Raw genomic sequence first — 23,081 nt, 5'->3', positions numbered from 1 at the left:
CTCCACCGTCGCGTGGGCGCGCGGCGAGGATCTTATTGCCGTCATCTCCGGCTGCGGTGCCGTCGCTGTCTTCCACGCCGACGCTCCCGGCGAGGTCGCCCTTCTCATTGGCGCCAAACGCGCTCCTGCCCGCCATTTGGCGTGGCGCAATGCCGTCGACAAGCCATCCATGCTTGCTGTCGCAGACGCTGCCGGCCGCCTCACCTTCTGGGTTGCCAGTGAGCGCCGCGTCAACGTTTGGACCGCCGCCTCATCCGTCGAGCTTTCTAGTGTCGCTGTCGCTATCGGATGGACTAAGAATTCAGCCGCGCTCACCGCCGTGCTAGCCCATGGTACCGTCACCTTGTGGGCAATCCAGGAGTTCAATTTGAAGCAGGGTTACTGCACTGTCCGCGAGGTGCTACCAAAGAACCCAGAACAGGCTCGCAATATGGGGAATCAGATCCGTTGTGCAACTGTCGCTCCAGGTGGCGTAGATCCGAATAGCGCGGCTATTGTCACCGTTTCTGCAGCTGCTCCAAGAAAGCTTTTGGTGTGGTCCGTTTCTATGACGCAGACGTCGCGACAGGCGAATGCCAATCTCGCTTTTGAGATTCGCCAACTCCCTGCCACGGAGATGGACCCGATCGAGGACGGAAAATGCGTTGCCGTAGCTACTGTCCCGACCAAAGGCATGCTCTTTGCCGTGGGGGATAGAGGAGTTCTCATGTCTTGGTATTTCAATAATAAAAGGGTCCCAGGAGATTCTGGCGTATGGGAGCATGGCGTATGGGAGCATAGAAGCAAGAGCAAGCTGGAAGCGGAAACGGCTGCAGCGATTGAGAAGGGCATACTTCCACCGGAAGACACCCCGCACAATCGAAATGCTGCTATGAACTCCACCACAAGAGCTCTGCGAGTGTGCCGGAGACGAAAAGTATACGCCTTTGATGTTTCCTCCGACTGCAAAACAATTGTCACGTCATCTGCCGCCGGGCTGTTTGTCTGGGATGCTTCAACTTTGCAGGTACGGGCAGGGTACTCCTTAACTGAAAGCATGCGCGAAACAGGACAAGCAAGTCCCTACTGGGGATTGTGCATCAGCCCAGGAAGTGCATCCGTCATTGCATTAAACGGGGAGGGCCGCGTTGATGCGCGCTCGCTTCTTGCTCCCACAACGCCGGTGACTACAAAGATGCTTTCCACAATAGCGGCAGACGCGGCCGAACGTCTGGTGGAGGTAACTTCTGAGACTGGCCTTCGCGGAGGATGGGATGTTCTCGCATCTATAGCGGTTGAAGGCTGTCCAGCAGCAGCGGCAACAGCGAAAGCAATCGCCACAGGAAACGTTAAGGACAATCAAAACACTCCTATTTCCGTCCGTAAGCGCGAGAACCTGAAATCGATACTGATGGGCATTGCCAACCCAGAAGACTACGCGACATCTGCTGCGAAACGTCTTCTTGAGGTTGCAGTTGATGCCATTCGGCATTCTGCTCCAGCACCTGTCAAGATCAAGCTCATGGATGGAGACAAGGAATCCAAGCTCTACACTTCTGCAGAAACTGTGCGGAAGAATCTGCAGCAATTTAGCGCATCCGCTCGAGTCTCTACCCAGCAACTCGCCGCAGCACCGCTTGCGGATTGGGTGATGGTGATGTGCGCGGTATGGTTAACAAGATGCGCGAGGGCCATATCTTGCCAAATCGGCAGCGAACAGTTAGGCAGATGGGCGGCACTCTGTCCGGCTTATGTCAAGAAAGGCCAGAATCACCACACACTCTCGCAGGGCATGGTCAATGACGCACATCTAATGCGATCTCTGAGAAAGACATGTCTTCCAGCTGCCATTTTGTTAGCGTTAGAAGACGAACATGGCGAGCCAGAAGCAGACGCTCGATATTTTCGTTTTCACCGCAACCAAAGTTCCGAAATTGTTGCTGCCTTTTGGGAGGTATCAACTGCATGGGATGTCGAGGAAGGAGGTGGTCGAAACATCGACCAAACTAGCATGGCCTTCAGCTTGACCCCTTTCCCAACGAGGTCCGTGAACGGGGTCTCGAAAACGGGAGCAGCGCTAGCACTACATTCGAACGCAGCACGCGTCATTGCAGAATCTGACAAACTTGCCGTGTATTCAGCAGAAAGGGCGCTAGGCTTGCATGGCTCTTCAATCGGAGCGGGTTTCATAGTGTCCTGTATGAGAGAAAACGAAGAATCTGCTAGCTCTAAATCCGAAAGCCCAGATTCCGATCGATCCAAGCAGCTGAGAACGTCGGAATGGTGCTCATACGACCTCGTTACCGGACGCCCACTCCCGCCATGGGCCCCTCTCCGAAGGTGCATTGTTACGGGGTTGCTAGCTGCCGAAACTACGCAACACAAAACTGATTCGCGTTCAGTGAATGCCGCAGCTCCATGGATTGCCAAGTGGGCAACAGAGTCACCATTTGGGGGTCGCTGGGCGCGGGTTCCGTCTCTGGACTTACAGAGATATGAACTACTGCCTGCCGTTGCACAATCAACTAAAGAAAGACCGGAGAGTGGTGGTTATTATCAGGTCAAACAACGGTTGAAGACGGAAGAGACTTTGGGACCGACAGGACCAATAAGTAATTCCATGGCTCCGCCAAACAGGCACGTGAACCATACGTCCGCTGTCTTAGGAAACCCACACGGTTCCACCACAACTGCTGCGGCAGCCGCCGCGGCTGCTGCGGCAGCGGCTGCTGCTGCTAATGGGGTAAACGGTTTACCGGCACATTTGCTACCAAATACAAACTCGCAAGGTCACCCTGGGATGTTGGGAGTGGTCGGAAACCAAGCAATGCACGCGAGTATGAGGGCATCAGCAGTCTCGTCGGGTGGTCTCCGAGTCCACGCATCTCCAGGAATGTCAACTGCATCGAGCACGACAGACCCTGGGAGCTCAACATCAAAGCAAGCTCGCAAACGTGGTTCCTCGGGTGTCAGCCGTGGGAGAAGCAAGAAGAAAACAGCAACTGGCGACCGGACTCCCACAGCAAGTCAGATCAGTGATCTAGCCACATTACCAATACCAGGGCTTCAGACTTCATCTCCAGCTCAGATGAATGCTATGGCTCGCACGAATTCCATGGCTGACGCAGTGAGCACGGACACCAGATCAACTGTAACAGCTGCCACAAATGCCACTGCGGGCCAACAGGATACTAGCAAGCCTAAACGAACACGGAAGCGAGCCAGCAAGGCGAGACCAGTGCCTCAAAACGCAGCAGCGACTGCGGCTGCTGCAACGGCCGCGGCTGCTGCAGCTGCGGCCGCGGCTGCTGGGGCTGACGCTTCTGGGTCGATCAGTAATTTGGCACTTCCCTCATCGGTACCAACACCTGGGCAACCGAATGTTGTGCAGCAAGCTCACCAGATCACATCCGCCATGACAAATAAGCGACAGCCACTGCAAAGCCAACGGAGCAAACAGCAAGTTGCCGAAGAAGCGGCGGCAGCGGCGGCGGCGGCGGCTTCAGCTCACTCAGACAAAACAGCAGGTCGGGGCACTATTTTGCAAGGTAGTTTGCCGTCGGACGGTTTAGGTGGTTCCCCGATGGCCAAAGGCAATGATGTAATGGCCCAGCTTGGATACGCCAATGCTGGCATTTCTAACTCCATTGCGATGTCACCAGCTCAAGCCTCGGGGCTTAGAAGGGAAGTGCAGGGTATGGGAAACTATGCTGCTATAAACATGATGCGAAATAATGCAGCCTCAGCCGGCTTGGGGATGCCGGTAGGACATTCTGGTTTACAACAGAGCAGTTTTGGTATGAGGGAAGACCCCAACCAGGGGTTTAACGGCGTTGGAAACCCTATAGCGAACAACTTGGCTCTCTTGCAGCAGCAATCAAGTGCAGTGCCTCTAGCAAATCAGATGGGGCCAAACTCGGACTACCAATCTATTCTATCGTCTATGGTCTTTCCGCCAAATACACCCCAGGAAACGATTTCAATCGCTCTGCACGCTGTGTCAAATCGATCTACATTGCAGGAGTCCTCAAATGCCCAATCTGCTGCAAACGCCGTACAAGACTCCCCCTCGGGTGCAAACGCTCAGTCTTTTATGGGATCAACTGGACTTAGTTCAATGGATCCCAACGTCATTGGACAGAATTCTATGATTCCGAACGTCATGGGTGTCAATCCAGTGATACCGCAGCTAGCAGCTCAAAATCCAAGAAATGTATTCGGATTAGCGTCGATGGGTTCCATGGGTCTTCCTTTGGGGAACCCGAGAACCAGTGCCGCTGATTCAGTTAGTTCCGTACCGACAAGGGTTAATAGAAAGGGAATAACCAATGCCGCACTGGGTGTCCAAGCATCAAACCACTCCGGGGAGAGAAATTTTGGTCCTATGGGAATGATGAGCGCTGAACCAGTGAGTGCTGCTCCTTCTCAAAATGGCCCAAGAACAAATGCTCTGGCAGAACGCGGGAAGCGTCTTTGGCAAGGAGAGCTACTTTTTCGAAGCCATGGTAACAACGTCAGGGCTCGATGCGTAGCTATACAAGCCACAGCATCTAAGAGAGCACAATTATGCGAGGCGTCAGGATGGCCAGACAGTTTGTGCTGTGATTCCTCAATACTCAAGGGTTATCAAGAAGTCCTCAGCCAATTGACTGATTCCTCCGCCCAGTGGGTTGCGCGATTTATACCTGTTGATAGCGACGGGAATGAGATGCAAGTTTCGGAGCTGGTGAATCTTGTCACGATGATGGTGCAGAAGAACTTGGCTTTTGAAGTTGCGTGCAATAAACCGGGAGGAACACGAGGCACTCTCTACTTGTGGGGCCAATCAAGTCCAGCAAACGGTCTAATCCTGTTGGGCGTATTTCTTCCATCGCCTGAGTTAGGAGTGCGCCAAGAGCTAGAAATGATGATGGCAGCTGGGGGATCGAAGTAGGTATGGTTTGGATGTTAAGTGCAATCAAAGTCCGCCTACCCTCTGTAGGCGGACAACAAAGTACTTCTGTAGAGAAAAATTAGTCGCTAAGCTCAACTTTCTAATAGTGCACATACGTAAAAAGTATAACGGTGTCATTCATGCCATCGAACTTCAAACGAGAATGGTATACAGCTTCAAACCAGACAGGCTCTGGGATTTGCTTCTGAGTCCTAGCTTAAGAACCGGTCCTTCATATGTAGAACAGATGCGTTTAGCTGTGTTGATGTGCAGGGGTACTCCCCAGTAGTGCACATACGTGCAGGCTAGTAGAATTTGCACTTTTGTGAGACGTTCGGAAGTGACAATGTCTATGAAGAAAAATCACAGTGAAGGCAGCGTATGAAGGCAGCGTATGTTTATTTATGCAAAACAGCGGGTTTTCAAGCTTGAAACCCTCTTTGCATTAACGTTGTCCGTAAAATAACGTGTTGTTTTTTCCATTTGCCCACAAACTCGCTGGACGTAAGTAAACCCGAGTTCGAAAAATCCCACCGCGAGTTTTGCGGACTGACCAAGGTACTGTACCCGCCCGCAACAAACGGAAGTCTGGTACATCGTTGTGCCGCCCGACGGATCACGTGCACCTGCGCGAACTCGCAGCCAAAACTCGCGTTTTCGTGACTATACGGACAACGTTATTGTATTAGCTATGATGAAGTTGAATCCATGAACAGATTTTCGACGTTCCGCATCGCATTTGTACAAGAGCAAAATAATAACAGTGCTAACACCTTCCGTTAGCCGAAGCGCACCCCCTGAGTATGAAAGGATCGTAAAAGGGTTGTGAAGTCCTGAATACTCATCTCCTTGCTCCGAACAGTGGCAAAATCTGTTTCTTTGAGTACCTTGTCCACTGATTCTCGGAGTGCTTGATTGATGCCCTTCTTTGCTGTTTTTGACCTCCCAGAGCTTGCGTCAACATCCATAGCCTCCTGAACATTATCCCCGACCTTTTCCGAATCCTCCTCTTGCATGTCATCTTCCTTTCCATCTTCCCTGCCGAGACTTGCAAATAATGTGGACAGGGCTTGGCCTTCATCCGCCATCAGCAATTCGCTATCGCCAGTCGTCGCGTTCAACCCAGGAGTGAGGGTGCCATCCTCACCCAAGGTGCCAAGAGAATGCGCGGTTTTCCTCTTTTCCTCAAGCATTCGAAGAACGGATTTTTGCAAGAAAATTGCGCGCAGCATCCTATTCTTTCGCTGGAAACATATACGCAGCATACCGTCCCACTCTTTAAAGTTAATGAGTGGCGGAGGGTTTCTCGGTTCGATTCGGACGACGGATGATTCTACTTTCGGTGGGGGGCGAAAGTTATTCTTCGCGACCTTCATTAAATGATTGACTCTCGCAAGAAGCTGCACATTCACAGACAACCTGCAGTACAGGTTATCGCCCGGTTTCGCTGTTAACCTCAAGGCAAATTCTCTCTGAAACATGAGCACTGCTGCTCTAAACATTGGACGGTGAGCTAAAAGCCGAAAGACCAGCGGGGATGAAATCTGGTAGGGCGTGTTGGCAACGCAAAGATCGAAATATGGCAATTGATGCTTGAGCACATCACCCTGAATAACTTCAAGGCGATTTTCCCCTGAAGACCCTTGAACGCGCTTGTAAACTTCTACAATCATGCGAGGATCCACTTCATACGCGACGACCTTACGGGCGGCGTCAAGTAGTTTGATGGTGAGGTTGCCTGTTCCTGGCCCAACTTCCAAGACTGTGTCAGTCCGCTTGACACCCGCCTTGGCGACAATTGCGTTGACCACCATAGGGTTACGCAGAATATGCTGGCCATGGACCTTCTTGAAGTCGATGCCTCGATGTCCAAGGACAGATTTTGAGCTGTTCTCTTTTCGGCGTCGCTTGACTATTCTTCCCATTATTGCTTCTCGGACGACTCGCCTGCCGGATTCCTACACGGGATTACGCCTCTCACAGGCTCTCTCTTTGGCTGCAACTGCAGGCAAAGTAGGAAACAGAAACAACCGTTGTCGAAGCTACGCCCTTGTATTGCACGCCACCGCCGTCGGGGCTTCAGAGGTTTGGTGCCGAAGTGGTGCTGTTTAGATATGATTACAATGAAGGTGCCTTGCTGGCGACGGCAGGGGAAGGAGGTGGAGAAAAGTAATAGGTTGTTATATCCGTGTCCACGTGTCTGATCGAACAGCCCTTTTCCAATGAGGAGATCACAGAGAATTCGCAACAGGTGTGCTCTCATGTGAGGCATTCAGGTGAAGGGCTAATATGCCAAGCGTCACATCGCCTCCTCTGACCATCGAAAGGCAAGAGGAAATGTTCCCGCAGTTCGCTGTTGCCGTCTTGCATCAAGATAAAACCTTTCATTCTTGTACAAAGCAATTCACTCCCACTGAACCGTTACGCTAGTCGCCTCTACTCTCTCCCCCTAACGGAGAGCACTGCCCGTTTGCGGTTTTTATTTTGAACCACGACTCCTTCATCTTAACTCTGCACGTGTTCACATCCCGACTCGCCAGTTACACATCCCCGGATGATATCCGACCCTCATACGCTCACACTTTCTCCTCTGCGCACCCCAAAATTCCCCTCGAATTCAGAGCCTTCACACCACCTGCACTACACCGCACCCCGCCCTCACAAACATGACTCGCAACAAGCTAACTCCCCGCCGGCTGATAGCTAAAACCTCCGGCGCCAAGTCCACCATCTCTGTCTACAAACCCCGCATCTCTCTTCCCCCCCTGCCCGCCACTGAAGTCTTCACAAGCAACACTGGCGTGCGGGGCGAGCTTCTCCGTCTCGGCCACCGTCGCCATTCTCTCCCCCTGACCGCCCCAAACGCTGCTTCTCACACCCACGTAGTGTTCCTTCCTGGGAACCCTGGCATCATCGAATACTACCGCCCCCTCTTGCGCTCCATATTTCATCGTCTGCCGCAGGATGTCAAGGAGAAATGCACGCTGCATGGCGTCGGTTTGCCGGGACACGATTTGCGACAACTCAACGACTTAGCAGAGTTCGTTGTTGAAGATCATGTGCAGTACTGCCGCTCGTATCTGCATTCAGACGAGATTTCACCTCCGATTGCGGGCAGTCGCACTATATTCATCGGACATTCTTATGGTAGCTTTCTGGCGATGCGCCTATTCGAGGCACTGGGGAAGAGTGTCATTGAGAATGCCGCCTTTGTCATGCTCATGCCCGCGTTACATCAGATGGGGGCTTGCGCGGGTGCCATCGCGAGGGGCTTGTTAAGCGACAAGTGGGCGACGACGACATGGGCAGCGTGGGCTGTCACGGCTTTCACGCCACCAGTGCTAAGGGAACGGATCGTGGAAGCGCTGGGACATGATAGAGCTGTGTCAGATGTGACGAGCACTATGCTAGATGGGAGAAGACGGGGGCTTTATTTGAACATTTGCAGCCTTGCGCGCGACGAAGTGACAAAAATCTTGGAGCCCGAGGATTTAAGGTACGCCAAGGATATCGGAGAGAGGTCTTTGCTTGTGTATGCTGATGATGACAAGTGGTGCACGCAATTGGGAATTGACAAGATTCAAAAGGCCTTCGGTCCGAAATTGCAGTCCCAGGGCGCTGGCGAGGGCGTGCAACATGCTTTCGTGCTCTCCCAAATGGAGACAGACAAGGTTGCCCGCGATCTGGCACCATGGATTAGCGAGAAGATTCGTCGATGAAACGTTATTACTTGTTCGGAAATTTTCCTCCTTTTCGGACGAGGATTCAGGATACGAGCCAGAAGAAGCTGTAACGTGCAGGAGCAGGGCACGTCACAGCTTCTCCTAACTCGGCAAACAAGATGCGAGTGAGTGAAACCGTCCTTGCATATTACAAATAGACCCTTAAGCACAACTCTATCGAGTGACTACGTCTAGAGTGAAGCATTCAATTGATACTCCGTACAAAATGGTAATATTTAAAGATACTGTACGTTTATTAGAAAATCTTCTGCCACTAGCAAGTGTCTATCTGTTACCACGCGTTATCATAACATAAAAATCTGTGAATTTTGTTTCTTTTCAACTTTGATGTCCACGGTTTCTATTTTCTTTGGTGGGTTGCCTAGTATAAATTGTTCTGAAGTTAAAACCGAATAGAAAGACGCTACGCAATGTTTCAATGCTACTGTTGTAAAATTAGCTTCATCTTTATGTGCTTCAGCGAGCTGTTTTTCTGTACAATCGACGAGCGAGTGTTTTACAAGTGGTGATGGCCTTCTAATTTTAAAAAATCGAAGTGAAATCGGGCATTGCGTTGCCTAGAAAAATAAAATAATTTCTGTCCTCATAATATGAGGACAGAAAATATTTTATTTTGAGGACCAACGGTCCGATAGGAACTAATGTTTATCGGACCATTGTTCTCATATGAGGACACTTTTCGACTTATTTTTTCCTGACTTGCGCTTTCTCGACAAGACGGAAAAAGATACCTCCGCCATCGCACTCGACTTCTGATGTATGGAAGGAAATAAGTTACTGAGAGCTTCATTTTTTCCTGCTCGTTTTTAGAAATGTCTTGAAATGAAGCTTTTTCAACCACTTTAATACCGCATGTAAAATAGCATGTAAAGATAGCGTCGAAACAAAAACGCCAATTTCAAAGGCAACTAAGCACTCAATTTGCATTATATTATTAATCTTTCTGTGCATTCGAAACTGCTATCCGGGTGTTCTGCAAGATGTTATTGCCGAAAACAAGTACGTTTTGGAAACAGAGTCGAAGATAGCTTTTCAAACTTGCAAATTTAATTTACATATTTTTCAAGAAAAGAGCTGTCCCCATATGAGGACAAGACCCGGTCGGATAGACATTAGCTAGTAGGGGCTAGCTGAAGTGCCCAAGTTAGTGTGGGAAAACCTGAGAATGTAGCCTCTTCGGACTTAAAGAGGAAAAAGCTCTTGTTCGAAATGAAACGATTTATTTAGAGACGCCTCGGTGTCCTAAGTGCTAATTGTTCGCATAAGAGTAGTGTGCCAACTTTAGTACGAGTGGCCCCACTACGGTAAAGACGAATGAAATTTAGAAGGCTTCGAAAGCCTATTTGCTACTGTAGAGAGTCTTTGAGAAACATCTTTGGAGCTTTTGAGCCTCAACGTTTCTTCCTCTTGCATTGTATTCAAAACTGCTATTCCGTAGTTTCAAAAAATGCCAACGCCAATGCTCTGAAGACAGCCCAGCCCAAAAGTGCAAACATCCCTCGACTGCCCACGAGCACTAAATTTCGTAGATGAGAAAATGCATCACACGGTAGTGCTCTTTAAAAGAGACAGAGATATATCGAAAATGATACTGTGGATATGCTGGAATCGTTGTCCGCAATTTATCCAATACGTGTTACTCTTAACTGTGTTTAAAATTACATGCGTCGTGAGCAGCTCTCTGGCTGGAGATTTGCGCTCATGATGCTTGCATGATGTTTTTTATGTCTTTTATGTGATACACACTTTGCCGAACTGTTCGGCGACCTCTAAGAAGTCGATTGCCCAAGCAATCTTGATTCGTGTGGCCTCGGCGGTGCAAGTTTAACATAAATTTTACAAACAATGAAAATGTCAGAGGAGATATATAGTGGCGAATTGCTGCCATGTGTACAGCATGCACAGGCGCGCATCGTCACCAGTGACTCACAGAGCACATGATCAGATTACGGATGTGTCTGTTGACTACACTGTAATGCCCCCCGTTGTCGCCCTTGCTGTCAGTCACCCTCACCGCGGCGCAAGCCCCGAGTATTAGATGGGTGACTGGCAGCGCTGCGTAACGTCTTCTCTAGCTAGTCATCCGTTTCTCAGCACCACCTGCAGAGAAACGATTTTCCCCGCCTCCTCGAGGCGTACATCGACCTGCCTGCCGCCTTCAGCTCAGCGGGCCGGCAGGCGTTCCGGCGTCAGCAGGTCCAGTCCATTCGCTTCGCCGCCGAACTCGCGGGGCGTCGTCGGGGTGGACTCAACGCCCCGCCGGCTATCCGAGGCCTTCTCCGAGGCCCAGCACCCGCCAGTAGCTCTACCTCAGCACAGACCCCATCCACCAGGGGTCGAGGGCGCGGACGGGGACGCGGACGTCGAGGGGGTGGGAGCAACCAACCACAATGGGTTCAACGGGTCGACTGACAGACCCTCCCTCGGTGCGGGTGGGCAACTCGTACAGGGCGTGGGAGGACGTAGGTCCGAGCCCTTGGTTGGTGAGGCAGTTGAGGTTCGGACTACAACTGCCGTGGATGAAGGAGGTGCCCTAGCAGCGCCCCCGCCCGTACCCGATGGCGAGGGAGGACGGGCTGTTTGCGAAGGAGGAGTCTACGCGTTGGTTGGAGATGGGGTTTGCGCGCAGGGCGACGGAGTCGGAGGCCCGCTTGCTGATGCGTACCAGCCTCATCTTCCCATCATTCGTCACACAATCGGCGGGGAAGAGGAGGCTGGTCATCAACTACAAGCGGGCCAATAAGTGCATGGAGGCGAGGACGTTCAGGATGGACCAGATATCCGACCTCGCCTCCGTGCTGGTGAAGGTCGATCACCTCTTCAAGGCCGATATCAAGGACGCCTACTACCACCTGCGCATAAGAAAACAAGATCAGATGCGGTTGGCCTTCTTCGTCGGGACTGCATCTATCTACCGCTTTGTCTCAACTGTGGCCTCGCCGTGGCCCCGTGGTTCTTCACCAAGGCAGTAGCTCCCGTCTTTGGGTTTCTACGCAAACTGGGCCACCGTGTCTTCTCCTACCTGGACGACTTCTTTGGTGCCGCCAAGCCTGCACCAGGGAGTCGCTGCGCTGGTCGCAGGGAGACCCGCCAGTTCGGGCGCATGATGCGGCTTCTATTCGAGAAGCTCGGACTACTGCTAAACCCGCTGAAGTGCTTCTTCGAGGGCTCTACGCGACTCGAAGTCCTCGGCATACTCGTCGACACCGATGGGGAGCGCTTCCTCCTACCCCCGAAGAAACTCGCCGCGATCGACCGCAGCGCCGCAGCCCTACTCAAGTACGCCTCGCAACACCGCCGCTACGTCAAGCGAAAGGCGGTGGAGCGCTTCGCTGGCTTGGCCAACGCTACCGGGCCCGCGGTTGTCGACGCCCGCCTCCGCCTCCGCGATCTGTTCTTCGCGTTGGGCAGCTCCGCCGATGGAGCTGCGGAGCGCAAGGAGCAAGGGCAAAGTACGCAGGGGGGGCCTCAGCGAGCCCGGGCGAGCCCCCCCGAAGTACTTCGCCCGCAGCGACGCAGCGTGCAGCAGCTTCATGTGCCCTGCCCGGAACGGGTCAAGGGCTTGGCCGCGCGGGCGCCTCAAGTACAGTGACACCGGGCGCTCCGCGCCCGGGCCCGCCGCAGGCAAAAAATTTGAGCGTGACGAAACGAAACGTGACGAAACGAAACGTGTCGAATCGAAACGTGACGAACGGAAAAGTCACGGTCACGGTGTGGTTTCGACGACATGGCGCGGGGCGACGAGGCGATCTGCACCTCAGTCACGCAGCGATGCGCGACTTGCAATGGTGGGGACGGCTAAGCAGCAACCCGCACGTGGGGCGCGCTATCTGGCCGCACCCTGACGCATGCCTCTTCACGGATGCCAGCATGTCGGGGTGGGGAGCCACCTGGCAAGGGGAAGTGCCGGCGTCGGGTTTCTTTGGCGAAGAGCAGGAGGGCGCCCACATCAACGAGCTGGAGCTGAGGGCCGCCCTCCTTGTGGTATAATTCCACACCGCGACCCCCGGTGGGAGATGAGAACCACCGAGACGGGCGGTTACTACTGTAGTAATCATGCACGCGCCTCTGCAAGCACAGTAGTACCTCCACAGCGTACACGTGACACAACCGTTGGCGCCGGTCGTGGCCACGGGCACACGTGTGCGACCCATCCGGTAAGTAATTAGCAATTAGTGGTTTATGGCACAAATTAGCCAATTTAGTACAGTAGCTGGTATACAGTATGTAACAGCTACTGTGGCGGGACAGGTGTCCTGGCGTCCCACTTAGGGGTTAAGACCGGGGGCACCTGCCCCGTTCCAGTAAACGGAGGCAGACTCGCCTCCCTTCCCTTTACGGCTTTTTGCTAACTCCGTCCGGTTTTACCTCTAAGTCTCAGGCTTCTAACCCGTGACCGGCCGTCCGGATCTAACACCACCAACCGGCTGCGCGTCACCGGCCACGTGAGCCTTCCCTCTTTTCGAGTCCTTCCGTACGGTTTGCGCTCGCGTGGGTTACCCAGCGGCGCGCGCTCCCTTACCTCTAACCCCCCTCGTTCCGAGTGGTCGGGACGAAGGTAGTTATACCACACTCCTCGCCCTCAACAAGTTTCTACCCTTCGCCCGCCGGCGCCACGTGTTGCTGGTTACCGACTCCCTGGTGACCGCACACGTGGTTCGCAATTATACAAGCCGTACACCCCGCCTCCTCGCAAAGCTACGCCTACTCAGAGAGCTTTACGAGTCGAACGGCATCACTATCTCTACGCGCCACCTTCCATCCGTGCTCAACTGCTGGGCCGATCGGCTGTCACGGCGGCGTGACAGTTTCGATTGGCACCTGCCTCCCACCGCAAAACGGCTCCTGGAACGTCGCTTCTCCGTTCCTCTCATCTTTTTCCACGGCCACGCCCTACCCGATCGCCCTTGTCCGTCGGCCTTCTTCCCTGTCGTCGTGCCCCGGCCAGCGCTCCTGGGTGTTTGGGCCCGTTACCTCGCCGCAAGAAACGGGGCCCTCATCACACCGCATTGGCCCCAGCAGCAGTGGTTTCAGAGCGCCGCCGCCGTCGCTCGCCCTGTGCTGCTGCCGACCTCCATCACGACGCCGTGGCCCAGCGCCATGTTCGTATTCGGGCAGCTGCCCGGCGCCCTTGGCAGAATGAGGGTACCGCCGCAGCCACCCGATTACTAGGGGCCCGCGCGGGGGCCTCTGAAGCCGCACAGTTGCTGGGACGCACGCTTGCATCGAGTACGCAAGCGGCGTACCAGCACCATTGGGAGGCCTCTCGAGCGTACTGTGCTGCTGACAGCGTCCCCTCTCTTCCCGCCGCGCCCGTGATGGTCGCCTGTTATCTTGGACATTTGTATGGGAAGGGGACTGTACGCGATGGTTCCATCCGTCCCTGCATTGCTGCAATCGGAGCCCAGCATCGCCGCTTTGGGCTCGCCGACCCGACAGATGATCCGCTTGCTACCTGTACGCGGCAAGGCTACCTCGCTAACGATGCTGCTCGCTCTGACGGTCCCCCTTTGCGCTCCGCCCCGCTTCCCGCCGAGTGCGCCGAGCGCGCCCTGAAGCTGGCCCTCGCTGCAGCCACGCCTCGCGTCCTTCAGCGGTGGGGCGTGATTGCCGTCGGCTTCCTGCTGTGCACACACCCCACTAGCTTGCGCCTGCTTCGCCGCTCGGATGTCCATCTGGGTCAGCGCGAGGTGACAATCCAGATGGTCCACTTCAAGTATGACGAGCGCGGATCCTCGCCCCGCATCGCGCTTGGCATCCCCGTTTCCTCGACCGCCGACCCCGTCTACCGCCTACTCTGGTCGCTCGTCCGCGCGGCTCCCGCTCCCACGTCCTATCCGCTCCCACGTCCTATCTTTTCCCGGGCCCGTCAACCGCTGTCGCACTCACCGCCGCCGCGCTCCGCTCGGCCTTGGAAGAACTCGTTCGCAACGTCCCGCCTCCGGCTGGCACCAAGTTCACCGCTCGCTCGTTGCACAGTGGAGGAATCTCTGCAGCGTACGCCGCGGGGGTGAGGCTCGCCACCATTATGCGGCTGTCGAACCACACCTCCGCCGAGGTAGTGCATAAGCACTACCTTGACGCTCTGCTACCGGTTTCCGCCGCGGCACGGGTATTCTTCGGGCGCTTCGCGCCCTCGGCTGCCCCCCCGTCCCATTTGTGACCGGTGGCCAGTCTCGACTCTTTAGCATATTTCGGCGCGGGGCATAGATTACGGACTGTATCTGTTGACTAAACTCTAATGCCCCCCGTTGTCGCTCTTGCTGTCAGTCACCCTCACTGCGGCGCAAGCCCCGAGTATTATATGGGTGACTGGCAGCGCTGCGTAACGTCTTCTCTGGCTAGTCATCCGTTTCTCAGCCCCGCCCGCCCGCTCCTCGCGACCGCGCCTTTTTGCCAACCGTCTCTATTTTCATTTTCTTTTCTACGTTCGAATATGATACGTTACCTTTATTGCATGATACGGCACCTGTATTGCGTTACTACATAACGGCCGTGACCCCAGAAATTATTTTGAAATTACTCCTGAAATAAAATCTGTGTTACAAGGCATATTTCGGCGCGGGGCATGGATTACTTCCGAAAGCGCACATTGTCGCCCAATGAAACAATTTGGCACCATTCTTTGCCTAACTCCCACATGCTTTTTCAACGCTGAAAACGAATTAAAAATCAAATTTAAAGGTACTTTAAAATTGTGTACTGTAAAATACATCTTTTGAATACTGTACTGGGTTGTTGTGCCCGGTCTCTTGGGTTCTGTAACAATCATAACGGCAGCGAGCGTTGGGATCCAGGGTGTTGACACCCTTGCTGACATCAGCAAAACAGTGCTCCTCCAGATGAGCCGGAGAGTTTATTTCTATTGTTTTCGGACACGTTGGGTGCTCTCGCCGAATCAGCGAGAGGCATGCCTGGCGGATCGAAATATGAAGGGAGCTGTCAGGGAATCGCCGTGCCGCCTTCTGCGTGAAACAGCCCGGACAGAATGTGCCTGAGCACAGCCGGGCTGTAGGCAAGGATGGCTGACGTGGAGGGAGGAAGATTGAGTAGATTCGGTTTTACGGCCGCCCCGTAGCTCAGCTATTTAGTGTAGAGAAATGAGGAGACTTGAATAAGGAGGGGGCATCGACCATTCGGAGTAAACTTCTGTTGCACTGGTAGCATCGCGGGAACTTTCTCCCGCTGAGAATCCGTCATCTCTCACCCTATCTCTACCGAAATGGCCGCCGTTGTACAAGGGTCGATCAGTCTCAAACCGAAGCAGCCAGAGACTTTTGATGGGAAACGTGATTTCCTTGTTGTCAATACCTGGGTCTACAAGGTGGAGCAGTACTTTGCCGTGATCCAGTTGTCTAACCCGACTGTATAGCTCACTGATACGAATCGCATAATGTTCGCCTCAACCTTCCTTACCGGTATTGCTGCTGTGTGGTGGTACACAATCGTTCAAGGCAATGAGGTTCCTACTACTTGGATAAACTTCAAGAAGGCGGTAGTTACTGAGGGGCGTTCTAGGTGTTTTGGAAAGTCGGAAATTTGCAAATTTGGAAACTTGTCATACGCCACATATCCAATAAGCGCCTGCTACGTTGCCACGTGTGTTTCCACTTTTCCATAATCTGTTTTCTTGTGGGAAAATCCGGAATTTCCCCTACATGAAAACGGATGAAACGGCAATCGAAGTCCCGCCAAATAAGAGAGTCAACAATGCCCGTCCCCTCTCGTCCCGCCAAATAAGAGAGTCAACAATGCCCGTCCCCTCTCGTTCCCTTCCTCCCCAGTGCCGTTCCCGTCCCCCCCAGTCCCGTTCTCCTTCACTTTTCCAACCTCGCGCACATCGCACGAGCCTTTCGCCTCTCTGTCGACCTGAAGTCCGCCCGCTGCGCAAGAACCCCGACTTCATGGCCGGCTGGGTCGACGTCTGCCTCCTGTCCTCGCGCTTCCGCTTCCCATCGTGGGCCATTTCCTGGGCAGAGCTGCGTGGAGGCTACCCGCTCGCCGCGACCACACCGCCTTCTCCGCCGCCAGCGACCCCCCAGACACAGGCCCGTCTACTACATCTTCCACGCCACCCGCTGTGCCATCGCCTACACACCGGCCCGCTCGGGTGCCGTTAAGTTTCGCCTCTGACGACCCTCCACCAGGCAGCCGGGCCTCCATACACATCTCGACGCCGCAGAGCTCATGATGGATCCAGATGACTTTAAGAGGATGTCAGAGAGGTCCAATACCAAGACCTTCACCATGTCCATCCGGCGCCGCCGTGGCCGCGCTACGGGATTGGGGGGAAGCTCGCTTCCCTGCTAATCGCGACCTTAAGCCGGAAAACGCACAAGGATCGGACCACAGACGGGGAGAGAGGGGGGATGTCGGCTGGCCAGACGGACGCTCGCGGTGTTGATTCTGTTAGACGTTTTGATGGAGGAGCGGGGCGGCATGGCGAGCGAGAGTCACGGCAGCAGCGGGCGCGAAGGCCGTGCGTTGAGAGGGGGACGGCCCGTGCAAAAAGGGCGACAGCGTTGGGGCGGCGGCAGCAGCGCTCCACACGCGGGAGATGAAGGCGGCAGGACATTGGAAGGTTTGGAAAAGCAGAAGGTGCCATCCCCATGTACACGCAGCTCCTAATTACCGACTCGCTCGCGGAAACATTTACAGACAAAGGAGTACAGTGAAATCTCTCCACTACTTATGGGGTACCTGAAAGCTCTGTCATCAGAGTTTTCACAGTGTCTGCGTAAAGAATGATCTCGTCTTCGTCCGAGGCTTCACGTTGCATTTTTGCTTGGGAAATGGCGGTTAGAAGTGCCTGTGTGGACCGGCCCCGAGCCTCGGAGGCCTCGTATTTAGCTTTATCTCTCTCCGCGGACTCAGTTTCCTCGGCTACTCAAGGGCAGTGCGGCATGAAAACAGAAGATAACGCTTCCATGCAAACTATATTTATCTCTTGGGTTTTCCTTCTTCTTTTTCGCCTCAACACTGGCTCGGGACTGACTCCATCTCCCACACCCTCTTCTCGTTGCGCATTTCGTTGCAAAGCGCGCGTCGCCAGCGGTTGCAACATCGGGTGAGCTTGTAAAAAGCAAAACGCGTACATAATGTAGTTTTTTCCGCCGGCAAAGTAAACAAAGCCCTCGCTGTCTCCTTGACCAGATGCCTCAAATCGTGAGAGACATGTTCCATATAGTGACTTTAACTCCCCGAATTTTTGCTTAAGTACGCCGCCATTCCGTAGGCATGTTGTTCTTGCCGGATTAATTCCGGAAATATCTGCAATCGTGACCCCTCCCGCCAATCCACGAAAGACGGTAGGCTGGAACGTAGCATTATTGAAAAGGGGGCGATACTGTCGGTCCAAACATCCACCGGCTCGCTGTCCAGTTGTGCTCGCGTCCTCGGCTCCATGAGCATGGACCTAGTCGTTGTCATGCGACTGTCATTTATGACATGAAGAAGACGTCAAAATTCGCTTGCTTCGAAATCAGGTTCCCTTCGCCGTGTCCCATCTTGTTCGCGATATTCCCTCAGTAGAGGTAAACCAAGTAAAACTTTTTCATCTTCTAAAACTGGTATGTCTCCAAAGAAGTACTTCCGCTCCATTAAATTCCTTCACTACCTTTACGGTTGTCGAAGGGATCTGGGAAAGGGCATGGGCAGCAGGGGATAGAAGGTTGCTCTCGCTTTCTGTGTGATCCGCCAATTCAAACGCTGTATTTATGAAAAACCTTCTTTGAACCATCTTGAAGGCGATGGCCTTCCTTTTCGATGGGAGTCTGACATTTGAAAGTCCTGATACTTTAACTGCCCTCAGAATCTTTTTGCAGCTTGTATTGTCTATCAGCGACCATCGTATTAAATTAATTGCCTCTGGCACTTGGTTCGGGATTGTCGACCGTGCCAATGATGGCGTCGGTGGCAAAAATATCTCCTCCTCATCTGGAAGGATGACGGCCCCAGGAGTTGCGCTTAAAGAATTAACAATGCTGCAGTCTTCATGCGTAGCCAGACGTTCCTCTGAGTGGCAAATCTCATCAACGCTTGGCATTTGAATGCCTTTTTCAAAGACCTATGGCTGGGCGCGTCGCGGCTCGCAAGAGGCTAGCTAGATGCGTTAAAGGGCAGCGATGAGCGGGCGACGGGGGAAGGGAGTAGTGGGCAGAGTTGCAGGCGTCGTGGAGGACGGCTCTCGGGGGCGGAGCGTTCAGCCGGTTGGGATGAGGGCGAGAGCGGAGGCGGCGACGTAGAGAGTGCTGTCCGAAGTGGTCTGGAGGTGGAGGTCCGGGGCAGCGACGTAGAGGCCGCGAACGATGGCGAAGAGTGCGCACGAGAGCGGGAGCGGCGTACAAAGGGAGGACGTATGGGAAGTAGGGGAGGGAGGGAACGGGGAGGGAACGGGGAGGGTGGTCGAGGGATGGCGGGGGGCGAGGGAATTGTTATGCAAATCAGTGTAAATTTATCCACGTGCAGTGCATCCAAATCCCCAATTCTAAACGCTTCAATTCTTCACGTGTACACGTGCCATGTCGCACAAGATATGGACTTGTACCACCGCATGTCGGCGCAACTGCCAGCTCCTGGGGTCTCAAACGGCGCTCCGGAAAATGCGCGCTGCGCGTACTGCGCGCCCCCCGACGCGCCGATCGGCGGCCTGAGCGACACGAGTTCGGACGCTGACAGATCCATGCTATGTGAAGCAAGGCGGGGGGAAGAAGAGGGGAGAGAGGGCCCAGAGTCGCCAATAATGGCAGGGACGCGCGGGTGGCGGGGGGTAAAGAAGGAATGGTTGGGGTGGGAACCGAATGGGGGTGAAGAAGAAATGGTGGGGGTGAGGAACGAATGTTGGAGGTGAGGAAAAAATGGTGCCCGCACTACACGCCCGGCCCCGCCTGCACGCCATCCCTCTTGTCGCGGTCGACGGCAACAGCAATCCCGTCGAAGGCGTCTCCGTCGTCACAAGAGTCGACCTGATCACCCGCGTCCTCGGCATGAAGCGGGCGACAGTTTTAAATGGACTGCAGAGGGCTTCGCTTCCCATACAGCCCTCGGTATTTTCGAGTCTGCAGACGTTCAGGTTAAATCCGTTTCCGTCGAGCGCGTCGATCGTGTCCTTAACATCAAAGAACGCCCGAATTGGCGCGTGGAACCGGACGCTGGCATCACTTCAGACGGGCGCATGTAACTCAGTCGCGGAGAGCGTCCAGGCGAACCCGTCAGAACGCAGCACGCCAGATACGTCCATTTTTCAAACCGTCCTGCAAAGCAGTATCGCACACATGACGCGCTTCCCCATCGACTGTCCTCGGTCTGGTCATGTGCTCGCAGTGGAGAGCTCAATCGAGAAGAAATTTAATAAGGCCCGCAAGATTTTTCGCAACACAGTTGTCTGGCTGGCACAATACGTGGGGGTGGGGCCATATGCTTGTATTGCGGCAGGTCTCAATTTGGGTATCGGCTCGGGTAATCTACCCTGGCATGAACAAAAATCGCTGGAGGTGTCATGAATGTGCGCTGCGCGTATCGCGCGCCCCCGACGCGCCGATCGGCGGCCTCAGGCGGCCCCAGCAGCTCGGGTTTGGACGCTGAGAGGTCCACGCTATGATGTGCGATGCGAGAGGGGGGAAGGGGAGGGGTTAGAGGGCAAAGGACACCAATGGCTGTGGGGCGGGCGGGTGGTGGACGGTAAGGAAGAAATGTTGGGGGTGAGTATATAATGGTGCACGTATTACACGCCCGGTCCCCAACGACTAACAACTTAAAAGGTTGAGAATAAAATGGTTGCGGGGTGAGGAAGGAATGGTGGGGGGGAGGAACGAATAGGGGGGGTGAGAATGGAATAGTGCACGCACTCTACGACCAGCGGCCAACGATTAACAACCGCACTACCCACCCTTCCGGGGGTTAGGAAGTAATGATGGGGGTGAAGAAGGGAGCCGGGATCAGGTGGCGGGGGTAGTGACGCCGGGAGGGGGGGTCTAACGAGGAAAGCGTGGGTAGTGAGGTTGTCAGTCGCTGAATGCGGGTCGTGTAGTGTGTGCTGGCAACTCCAGCGGCAAGTGCGGGCCGGCTACAGGGGCGGAGCAGCTCTTGGCAACAGCGCTGCCAAGGATATCATTTCTGAGTCGACATATTTTATTGAAGTAAGGAAGTATCCGAACCGTTGAAAGTCTTGAAAGTACACTACAGACACTGGGATTTGGAACTTGATTGCATATCATCAGAAACGATAGGAGCTATCGTCTACTTCGTGGTCGAAGAAGACCAAGGCTGCATAGAATGTCTGCCGCTCTTTCTCTCTCGTCTGTGTTCTCTCTCGTCTGTGTTCTCTCTCGTGCGGACACGCCCTCTTTGAATTTCTTGCTCCAAATGTTAAGTGTTCTGTGTATGAACAAAAGGGTTCCCCTGGACCTCGTTCTGTTCGGCTGTATCCAGTGTTTCAAAGAAAGTTTGATCATTTGTATCCAGTAAATAATTGTGAATCTTGCTGCAAACAACAACAATAAGTGTGCTGCATGTCACCGAATATCGCAGGGGAGACCAAAAAATGCCAAAGCGAGAAACCAACATGCCAAAGGCCTGTTCGACCGTTATCCTACAGGACGACAAATAAACGTTAAACGCTTATTGTCTCTGCGATAAACCAAATCCGCCGTACGGTGTCAGAACATGCCGACTGTTGGCATACGCATCATCTGCAGCAATTCGTGCCCATGAGGGCAGATTACCATTTTTGACCACAGAGTGCAGTAACGTGGCTTGAAAGGCAGTTGAATCATTTGTACTTCCGGCATGGCGAGCAGACACAAATACAAACTTGTAGTTTGCGGCAACAGCAGCTTGCACGCACAAAGCATAGAACCCCTTGCAGTTGAAGTATTTTCGAAGGTCGGGCGTGTCGTTCAACGTAGGCTGGCGTATTTTCATTGCAATACCATCTAGAGCTGCTACAATTCCTTCTAAGGGAGAATTGCGTAGTACTTGGAATTGTCGTGCTGCATTACTGCAATCCGTTTCTGATACTGGAAACTCAATTGGAGCAAGCACTTTGTTAAGCGCTTGTATCGTCTCATGAAAAATTATATATGTGGTGGACCTTTCCACGCCGTAAGGCCATCCCGTGTCCAAATAGCTTCCCCCTGTCAAAATTCGCATAGTAATACAGAGCATTGTTTCGACACTTTTAGTAGAGTTGGAACAATTTCTTCGGATTTGCGTTCTTTCACGCTCTGGACGCAACTGGTTACACAGATATCGAAACTGGTGGGGTGAAAGCCTGTACAATCTTATGAAAATATTTTCACCAATAGTTGCCCGATGTGCATTGAAATTAAGGTTTTCTCGTGTGTTTGTAATCTCTTGTTGACGGAAAACACAGCATCTCATGGTCGCTTGCACGACTGCAGACAGTAAAAATTGCATTGTCTCCGTGGTGGGCCTTCGCTTTTCGATCTTTGATAGTATGAGCATCGGGAAAGCCCGCTGAGCCAGACGACGGCGAAAGGAAGCACGCATGGTACGTTAATCAAGCAGGGAACGACATTGTACGAGCACGCCTAGCATATAACCTAATACTCCCCACTGGAGTGCGACATGATTGGGTGTCCGTAAAAAGTTTCCAAAATGTTTTGGACCGGATCCAAGATGGAAATTGGAAATCGGTGCCCTGCTGTACAATTTCCGATTTCCAAATTTCCGACTTTCCAAAACACCTAGAACGCCCCTGAATTCGTTCCAGAAGACCATGTGCGCAGGTCTCGAGAAAAACTACGCAAGCTTAAGCAAACGATCTCTGTGGCTAAGTATTTATCAGACTTTAGGAACATTGTGATGACGGTTCCTGACATCAGTGACGGTGAGAAATGGGACAACTTCTGTTCCGGCTTGAAGTTTGAAATCCGTCTGGAGGTTATGAAAACCGCCAGAGCAACATTTGAGGACGCGTCCAAAGTGGCTTTGCGAGTGGATAGCGCTATTTGGAGCGCGGGACGTACGCGTTCCCGTTTGTATCTGCAAGCCAAAGTGGATCAGTTGCCGATGCCCCAACACCGATGGAGATTGGAAATTTAGAGAGACGCCGGGTAAACTGGGATTCCCAGCGCCAGGAATACTTCCGCAAAAACGCATGTTCCAAATGTTATAAAGTAGGGTGCCGACCGTTGAAGCATGGTCAAGGCCTTCTGTTAACAACTCTGCAGTGGAAGAAATTTATCAGAGGAGGGGCACCGAGGAGCACGAGAGTGACTCGCGTAGCCCGGAAAACTAAAAGGTGCTTCAGAATTTCTTCTGTTGAATAAAAGCACTCCAGGAGGACCTTTGTCAAGAGTGTGTCGTGCGCGTTTCGGTGAAGTGGGCACGTGTGAGTCGAAAGCTGACGGAACTATACCAGTCAAACCACTCATAGATTTTGAGGGAAAATGCACGGAGTCGCA

General features: G+C 53.3%; 4 protein-coding genes; 2 read left to right on the top strand and 2 right to left on the bottom strand.

Annotated features, from left to right (window-relative positions):
- Positions 1-871: 871 nt before the first annotated feature.
- CHC_T00000948001 (hypothetical protein) lies at positions 872-5,070 on the top strand. XM_005718175.1 is given in 2 exon segments: positions 872-4,912; positions 4,913-5,070. 1 exon segment carries the CDS (start codon positions 872-874, stop codon positions 4,910-4,912), a length of 4,041 nt encoding a protein of 1,346 aa, XP_005718232.1. The 3' UTR covers positions 4,913-5,070.
- A 195-nt stretch (positions 5,071-5,265) lies between these two features.
- Positions 5,266-6,585, bottom strand: CHC_T00000947001 (hypothetical protein). XM_005718174.1 is given in 2 exon segments: positions 5,266-5,691; positions 5,692-6,585. 1 exon segment carries the CDS (start codon positions 6,583-6,585, stop codon positions 5,692-5,694), a length of 894 nt encoding a protein of 297 aa, XP_005718231.1. The 3' UTR covers positions 5,266-5,691.
- Positions 6,586-6,637: 52 nt separating this feature from the next.
- On the top strand, positions 6,638-7,024 carry CHC_T00000946001 (hypothetical protein). Its single transcript, XM_005718173.1, has one exon. It carries the CDS (start codon positions 6,638-6,640, stop codon positions 7,022-7,024), a length of 387 nt encoding a protein of 128 aa, XP_005718230.1.
- A 569-nt stretch (positions 7,025-7,593) lies between these two features.
- Positions 7,594-7,863, bottom strand: CHC_T00000945001 (hypothetical protein). The gene has a single exon (XM_005718172.1). It carries the CDS (start codon positions 7,861-7,863, stop codon positions 7,594-7,596), a length of 270 nt encoding a protein of 89 aa, XP_005718229.1.
- Positions 7,864-23,081: the final 15,218 nt, after the last annotated feature.

Source organism: Chondrus crispus, genomic scaffold, assembly GCF_000350225.1.
Source record: "Chondrus crispus Stackhouse genomic scaffold, scaffold_375, whole genome shotgun sequence".
In the NCBI taxonomy this organism is placed as follows: Eukaryota; Rhodophyta; class Florideophyceae; order Gigartinales; family Gigartinaceae; genus Chondrus; species Chondrus crispus.
The sequence above is the reverse complement of the archived record's forward strand: the minus strand, read 5'-3'. Positions and strand labels throughout refer to the sequence as shown.

What these genes read in the sequence shown, in the direction of transcription:
- CHC_T00000945001 (XM_005718172.1), bottom strand. Translation starts at nt 7,863, where the DNA reads ATGAAATATGGAGCGCAAGAGGGGGCGGTAGTATTCGATGATGCCAGG.
- CHC_T00000948001 (XM_005718175.1), top strand. Translation starts at nt 872, where the DNA reads ATGAACTCCACCACAAGAGCTCTGCGAGTGTGCCGGAGACGAAAAGTA.
- CHC_T00000946001 (XM_005718173.1), top strand. Translation starts at nt 6,638, where the DNA reads ATGGTGAGGTTGCCTGTTCCTGGCCCAACTTCCAAGACTGTGTCAGTC.
- CHC_T00000947001 (XM_005718174.1), bottom strand. Translation starts at nt 6,585, where the DNA reads ATGATTGTAGAAGTTTACAAGCGCGTTCAAGGGTCTTCAGGGGAAAAT.